At 37.1% G+C, this 7729-nt stretch overlaps 2 protein-coding genes across 2 annotated transcripts in view; one reads left to right on the top strand and one right to left on the bottom strand.

Moving 5' to 3' along the window:
• The window catches only part of LOC109585957 (uncharacterized), a 7275-nt gene extending 3370 nt beyond the window's left edge, over positions 1 to 3905 (bottom strand). Inside the window, exons 1-4 of the mRNA XM_020002104.1 lie at positions 3502 to 3905; positions 3133 to 3456; positions 1723 to 1788; positions 4 to 585 (exon numbers count right to left, since the gene is read on the bottom strand). Of these exons, the coding sequence (XP_019857663.1) occupies positions 4 to 585; positions 1723 to 1788; positions 3133 to 3456; positions 3502 to 3589 (1060 nt within the window). The 5' untranslated portion in view covers positions 3590 to 3905. The remainder of the gene's footprint in view (positions 1 to 3; positions 586 to 1722; positions 1789 to 3132; positions 3457 to 3501) is intronic.
• Positions 3906 to 6068: 2163 nt separating this feature from the next.
• LOC100638912 (zinc finger BED domain-containing protein 4-like) lies at positions 6069 to 7358 on the top strand. Its single transcript, XM_011408462.1, has one exon. It carries the CDS (start codon positions 6069 to 6071, stop codon positions 7356 to 7358), a length of 1290 nt encoding a protein of 429 aa, XP_011406764.1.
• Positions 7359 to 7729: the final 371 nt, after the last annotated feature.

Raw genomic sequence — 7729 nt, 5'->3', positions numbered from 1 at the left:
GGCGAACAGATCTGAAGTGAAGATCATATTCAGGAATGTCTAAACCATTTGGTATTGCTCTACGAAAGAAAAATATGTCATCCAGTGTGTAGTCATTTCTGTCAACTTTAGCAATCATTACTCGTGTACCAGGAGGAACACCTTTTATACCAAACTCTACAGCATCAGCATCTTTCAATAGTCCACCACTGTTTATAAAATAATCCTTTAACTTCTTTTCATATGCTGACCAAGTTCTTTTTAACAAACGATTTTTGGGTAGAAATACTCCAACAAGTTTTATCATTAGTTTATAGTTGAACCATGACATGTATTTGTGCTGCAATATGGCAAATAAATCTGATATTGTTTCAATATGTTCAAACTCGTTTTTAACTGAGTAAACAATTTCTTGAGCTGCTGTTTGTTGTTTCTTGTTAGGACCAAGTAATGACATTGTGTGTGTAATGAGGTAGTCAATGATTTTTGGTAGATCACTTGATTCAAAGGAATTCTTTGTTATTCTAACTGCCTCATCAAATTCTTCTCGTAGATCATGCAGTTTGCTTGTTAAGTCAAAATTTTTCCAAGAAAGACCATTAGTGCCTAAAAGTACAAATGATCTATTTATTAGCCTAAAGTTCATAGTGTTTTAATTTATAAATTTAAACATGTGTAATCTGTGTACAATAGTTATAGCCATATCTTTGTATGTGCATACATACAGCATCACTGCATGCATGAGTGACAAAAAGGGTAACTAAGAATCACTTTATCCTCTAAATATTGCATGATAGGTAGATACTAACATAAAATACTAGGCTGCACTTTGCATGTCCAGCAATGAGTGGTCGCGGATTAGTATACTGAGCAATTATCTCCGTATACTACTGGTTGACTTTATACAGGGCAGGAATGGACATTTCCATTTACTAGGCTATATCTTTCTTCAGAATAAGTCTCATCAATTTGCGCACTTCAGTAGTTGTTCTCCATAATTATACCTGTGTTCCTGCTAAATATGACGGCACTTGGAGTAACTTTGTGTGGAACATTTGCAGATTAAAGATGAGGGCAGTCAGTGCCGCCATTTTGTCATTCCTTTATGTATGTATGATAATTTTTTTACTTTTTGAATGGTTATATCTAAATTTCAAACAATTTTTGACAATTTGCGCACTTATTTTGTGAAAGTACAACATTTTTACTGCCCAATCATGCAAAAAAGATAAAAAAATTCAAAACTTTGTTCGGTACTTTAGTCTTTTAAAGGTGAAATAATTTTAGTTGTCTCAGTGATAACGGGTGCAGCAACAAGAGTGAACAAGTGCTTTTCTCTTCTCACGGGAATAATAAAGTAAAACTAAGAGTGCTTAACAGCTATACAAGCAAATCATGTCTCTAGATCCTTTTAAAGTAATAACAAGAAGGCCTTTTGTTAGTGGATGAGTCTTCTTGCGCCACGCCTGCCACTTTAACAATAGAATATGAAAAAACTACCATAACCAATTGCATTAAGTAGCATTCAAGAAGCTCCAAGTATCTAGTGAGGTCCCATCCATGAACCAGAAAGACGTTAGCAGGCTTTGTAGTGAAGCGTCCTATCAATCCACCATTGCTGAGCTGCCGTTGCTATGGTAATTCCAATGAATATCATTAAATCAATGCGACCGGAAGTCCCATTGCAATAGCTGGACATGGGTCTTTTATTATGTCTTGATGAAATATTGAATAATAAATCACCTGTTGCTCTGTCAGTGCTTGCTGGTGACATAGCTACCTCATCTGTTACAGGAGTGACACTTTTTTCTTTAAAAAATAGAAAATATATTAAACTGGAATCATTTTCAAATGACTGTGCATGTCATTGCGTCATATTCAAATGACATTCACAAGGAGACTAGAACTGTACATAATTATATTCATTGCTTGATAATGATATTCATGTTCAACTTAAGTAAAAGCAATAACTGGCTTATTTAATACCAAGAGTGGATAATTATTTAGGGAGAGTGTCTAACCTCCCTATATTCTGTGATACCACAGCGCGTATGTTTACATCTGTTTTTTGCAAGTATACAGAGTTAATCTCAGTAATCTTCAAATTTATGGGCGTGGCTGATAAAATGGCGCTTGAAGCATGCAGGCAACTTTAAGACTTGTATCTCCACTCTGAGGATCATGTAGTGCGAGAAACAAGCAGGATCAGACGGGAATATGTTCTTCTAATGGTTGGCTCTTATTTGCAGCCTTCTGACTTGGAATCAGTATAAGGACGCAAGAATGGCTACTTGGTGCTAATAAGCCATGCTATGTAGTAAACTTACGCACTGTGGTATCACAGATTATAGGCGGGTTAGACACTCTCCCTAAATAATTATCCACTCTTGTTAATACAAATAGGAGATAATTTGGCTACCCAACACAACCTACCTTATAGCTTGAAATTTTTGCAGAATGTAAATTTTGTGGTTTTCATGGTTATGGGCTGCCCACGAAATTTAAACCCACAAAATCATTGAAGTGCCATCCCCTTACAGGCTATGTAAACTGTCAGCCACAAAAATTAAACCATAAATTGCCCCACTAGGACCAAACCACGAAAATATCGACCCACGAAAATTTCAAGCTATTCGGTATCTGATTTTTTGCTATAATTTTTAAATTATGGCCAGTTTAAATAAGGAAATTACCAAGTACTATAGCCCATGGTTTTATCTAAAAAATGGCTTCAAAATCATCCCAAATTTTTCTTGCATTTTTCTCATATCCTCTTTCTGTGTAGAAATTTTGAGATGATTCTGACAATATATTTTTCTTGAATTATGACCATTAAAAAATATGCCAAAATATAAACCGGTACCATAGCCAAGGGTAAGCAAATGCTTTTTTCCAAAAATGGCTCAGAAATCAACCAACATTTATTGATACATCATACATATTGATGTGAATCATGTACTTATGCTATGTAGAGAGTTTGAGCTGATTCCAAGCTCAAATTTGTAAGTTATAGGCCAATTTTAAAATGAGCCAATATCTCAGTGGCTCATGCCTTATTCCAAAAATAGCTTCAAAACCACCCCATATATATAGATACTGTGACACTGACAGTGATACTATTGATATCAACACTCAACTAATATTTCCTTGTACCTTTTGAACTAGTTGATCCTGCAGGTGGCATAGCTGGTAGAGGATGTTCACGAGCTATTTCATCAGCTAATGCTGGATCACCTCCTCCTTCCTTAACAGCTACACACACTCTCCTCCAACAAGGAATACCATAACGCTTATAATCATAATCTTTCCTTAACCAGTGCTCTAAAACTTTCTGCAGGCAAGTGACGGTGTTTCCACGACAATCAGCTTCTATCTTGTTAATTGTGTTTATTTGGAGACGCAAGGAAATGGCAATCTCCTTCCAGCAAGCTGAAAGCTGTTCGATTTTCTCATAAATATCATAAAAGTCCTCAATACCTGAGTAAAATATCATTAAAATACCAAATATACTCACAAACTCACTTAGTTCTTTATTGCAAACGTTTATAAAAGGAGCAGAGGAAGGATTAGGGCTTGTCCTGCTTGTACCTCGGCTTGTACTCTTAGCCATTGTTGGAGAATGCGTACACCCTTGCAAAACTTACTAGTGGCTTTCCTCCTACTCTAGCTCTCTATGACTACCTAGCTAGATCTACATAGACTGGTGGAAATGGAATCGCTATTTATGCGAGGAATCACTGGAAAGTGGTTACATGAAAGTGGAAAAAGAATGTTTAATCACTTACTCCCACGCACCACTCACGTGACATTAGACACAAAGTTTCACAAACGTCACAAAGTCACAAACATATTAACAGTCAAAGTTAACTGTTAAAGTTTCACTTTCAAACACGTGGTAGCAGCTCTGGCGTGGAGTTCTTTGAGCTTTTACCCAAAGTTGTGAGTTAAGCTGTACTTTTGTATTTACCTTATCAATGGTAATAGGAACTACACGCTCATTTAATTGGATCGATTAGTTCCGATACGAGACTAATACAATACTTAAGCTGATCATTGAGCTCACTGAGCCTACGGCTTTTAGGAGGAAAAGATGAAGGTTTCTCTGATTCTAATCCAAACAGTTGGAAAACAGTCATAAATGATTGAAGGAGAGAAACTAGAAAGGTATGATCAATTTACTAATTTACCAGTGAGTCATTTTGTGCGTATGAAAAGGTTAATTTAGAGGGAATAAATTTATAGACCACCCAGAGTGAGAATTGCTTGCGTGGGAAGACTATTACGGTTGTAAGGTGTGGTTTACAATGAAATAAATTCCGGCCGCCATTTTGGTTGACAACTTTCAATGGAGAGCAAACAGGACGACATAAAAACAAACCTGTATTAAGAATTCTGAAGCGAATTTGACCAAATCTTTCACAGGATAAGCTTAAAGGTAGCTATTCTTTCTTATAACAAGCACTTTTTAGCTATTGATAGAGCTACAACAGGTAAGTGAGGCATTTTCTTCGTGCCTCCATTGACTTCCTTAACAAACTTGCCAACCAAAATGGTAGCCAATTATGGCACGTGGGCGGATACCGTATATAAAATTAATGAAATTCATAGCTTTTGCAATTCTCACTCTGGGTGGTCTATTGAGGGGATTAAATTTGTGTTTTGTTTGTTACATGGTGAGGTTAATGCTTGGCATTTTAGTGTCGCTTTTTCATACTTTTTATAATTACTGCCTAGAGAGTACTGCCCTTTTTTCATACGATGTTTTATCAAGAAATGAGATGGTACATTTTCATGGAGGAGTATCGTGAGTGAGCCTTACATCAGTTAGGTGGAGCAAACAGAGCCTTTGCTCACTTTAGGTGGTGAATCATCAGTGGCTTTCAAATGTGATTTTTATATCCAAAAGCTTGGAAAGTGTTGGCCACTTCGCCCTTTTAATGCCTTTTTCTTTGTAATGCTTTCTAATGCGTTACGTCTACCATTTGACCAGCCTGATCACAATTACTATTACATTATGTTATAGTGTTTTAAACATGTACAGCTATGGTTAGATAATTGAACGTACAGTATTTAGCATTAGTGTAACTCCTGTTTATTGAAAGGCTGGACATAAAAATAGACGCATGCTTTTTATATGTCCATTTTGCATTGACCACGTGTTCAATTATTCATTATGCGTACGTTTCCTGACGGTGTATGTTTTTTATGGAGTACAGTCATTTTGAGGAGAACATGGTGGATATTCTTAGAAACTAGAAGAAGAGTAGTTTTTTTGGAATACTCTATCCTGCTCTGTTTCATCATAAGTGACTTCTTGAAGGATATACTATTTTTAAAGTTTTTTTGCTTAATTTCATTGAAAGATATGGAGCTACATTGTACATGAGCTATAGCTGACCTTCCAAGACAAAGTAATTAAGGGCTACAGGTTATGAACAAGTGTATGGAGGAGAATGATGAGATATTGTAATAGCAAGATCATTGGGAATAAACTGTGTGAGAAGTGGCCAACTTCATTTGTTTGTGCATGAACAGTGAGAAGCTTGGATGGGAGCTTGTATGAAGAGTAACTACACATGTAGGCCTAACTCATAGGAGAGGCTGTTTTCATAAATGAAGCAGCTTTAGGATAATTACATGTTGCTACTTGTACTACATGCACATGTATTATGTATCAACTCAATTTTTACAACATTAATTTCATTTGATTATTATTATAATTATTCTTGAAACTAGTGCTGGGACAAATGTTCAAACATTCGAATAGTTCTTGCATGAGTATAACATTCGATAGGAAAAATTTCATTCAAAGGTTTGCATAACTAGTAATAACATAGGCCACACCCTCAACCTACTGAAGCACATGTCAATCGTGAAAGGCAGCCATTTTTGTTGTGGTGGCTTCTCCCTTACCTTCTGCCAGTTCGAAGTCAGATGTATGGCCACATTTCGAGAAGATAGATACTGAAAGTGTGAAATTTAAGCTGTGTTCCAATGTCTACGCCTATCACGGAGGAACAAGCAACCTACGGGAACATTTGTTGGCCAAACACGCTCTTGCTTATCGTCCTACTACTCCTAGAAGCGCGATGAGGAGACAGAACACAATAGATGCATATTCTAGGCCTAGAGACTGTCCTGAGCACAAAAAGAAAGAAATCACGGAGAGAATAATAGACATGATCACGCTCGACTGTCGTTCCGTTCGGTCCGTTGAAGGTAAAGGGTTCTGTGGCTTACTTGAGTACCTAGAACCAGGATACAAGATACCAAGTCGTAAGCACTTCACTCAAGCAATTGGAAGTCGACATGAGGCTGGAAAAGAGAAACTCGCTGCTCTATTAAGTAAAGCACAAAGGATTGCTCTAACTACCGATATTTGGACAAGTAGTGCCACAGAAGCATATATAACTGTAACTTGTCATTTCATATTATCATGGGAGATATTTTCATTTGTTCTATCTACGTGTGCATTTCCTGAACGCCATACTGGTTTAGCAATTTCAGAGAAGCTCCTTGATATAGCAGACAGCTATAACATTAAGGATAAGATATCTATTGTCGTTCATGACTTAGCTACCAACATGGAACTGTGTCTTTCAATTCTAGAAAAAGAAGAAGGCTGGTCTAGCCTACACTGTTCAGCCCACTGCCTTCAACTTTGTTTAAAAGCAGGACTTAAAGTGAGGGCTATAAGCAACTTAATGGCTGCTTCTCGCAAATTAGTGGGCCATTTCAAACATAGTGTGGTCGCTACACAGGGTCTTCTGCAGAAATGTACACAAATGAATCAACCTTACCTAAAGGTTGTTCAAGAAGTTTCTACGAGGTGGAACTCTTCCTATTATATGCTACAGCGCTTAATAAAGCTCAGGTGGCCAATCACAGCTGCATTGTCCGATGAAAGTATTACTAAACGATCTGATAGATACCTAGATCTAAAACCAGAGCAATGGATCCTGGCTCAAGATCTTGTCGATATACTTGGTCCCTTTGAAGTTGCCACTACTTACTTTGGAAGTGAGAATAATGTTTCTGTTTCAGCTATTCTACCTATTTTATATGGTCTGATAGATAGCATTAAGCCACAACAAAACGATAGTGCTGCAATCAAGCAGTTTAAACGAGAAGTGGAGATTCAAAGCAAAGAGAGATGGGATCTAGATTGTGATGACTCACCTTTATTCTCAAGCCTGACTGCTGCCACTCTTCTTGATCCACGTTTTAAGGATCTGAAATTTTTGGATGTTAATCAAAAAGAAAGAGCAGAATTGGAAATGATTGATAAAGTGAAGCAGTGTGTGTGTACAGCAGAAAATACTAACTCTGGAACGGAGGACCAAGTCGACCATTCTCAGGAAGAGGAATGTCCACACTAGAAGAGAGCCTTAGATGTATTATTAGGCCCTGAGGAGTCTGTCACTGTCAGTCCTGAAGCAGAATTTCAACAATATTTGTGTACTTCATCTCTACCTAGGGATGATGATCCCCTTGTGTGGTGGAAAGGTCACTGTGAGACTTTTCCACGTGTTAGCCTATTGGCAACACAATATCTCAGTATTCCAGCAACTTCAACATCTTCAGAGCAGACATTTTCAAAGGCTGGTCTTACAGTATCGAAATTGCGATCAAGCTTGAAGCCTAAAAATGTTGATGCACTTGTCTTCTTAAATAAAAATTGGGCTAGACTGTGAATTAAGACTGTGAATTGTTATTTTGTTAATTGAAAACTGTTAAAAAATAATACGTT

Source organism: Amphimedon queenslandica, unplaced genomic scaffold, assembly GCF_000090795.2.
Source record: "Amphimedon queenslandica unplaced genomic scaffold, v1.1 AMPQUscaffold_12977, whole genome shotgun sequence".
NCBI classification, from domain to species: domain Eukaryota; kingdom Metazoa; phylum Porifera; class Demospongiae; order Haplosclerida; family Niphatidae; genus Amphimedon; species Amphimedon queenslandica.
The sequence above is the reverse complement of the archived record's forward strand: the minus strand, read 5'-3'. Positions and strand labels throughout refer to the sequence as shown.

Bases quoted from the DNA above. Each gene is read 5' to 3' on its own strand.
- LOC100638912 (XM_011408462.1), top strand. From the start codon at position 6,069: ATGAGGAGACAGAACACAATAGATGCATATTCTAGGCCTAGAGACTGT.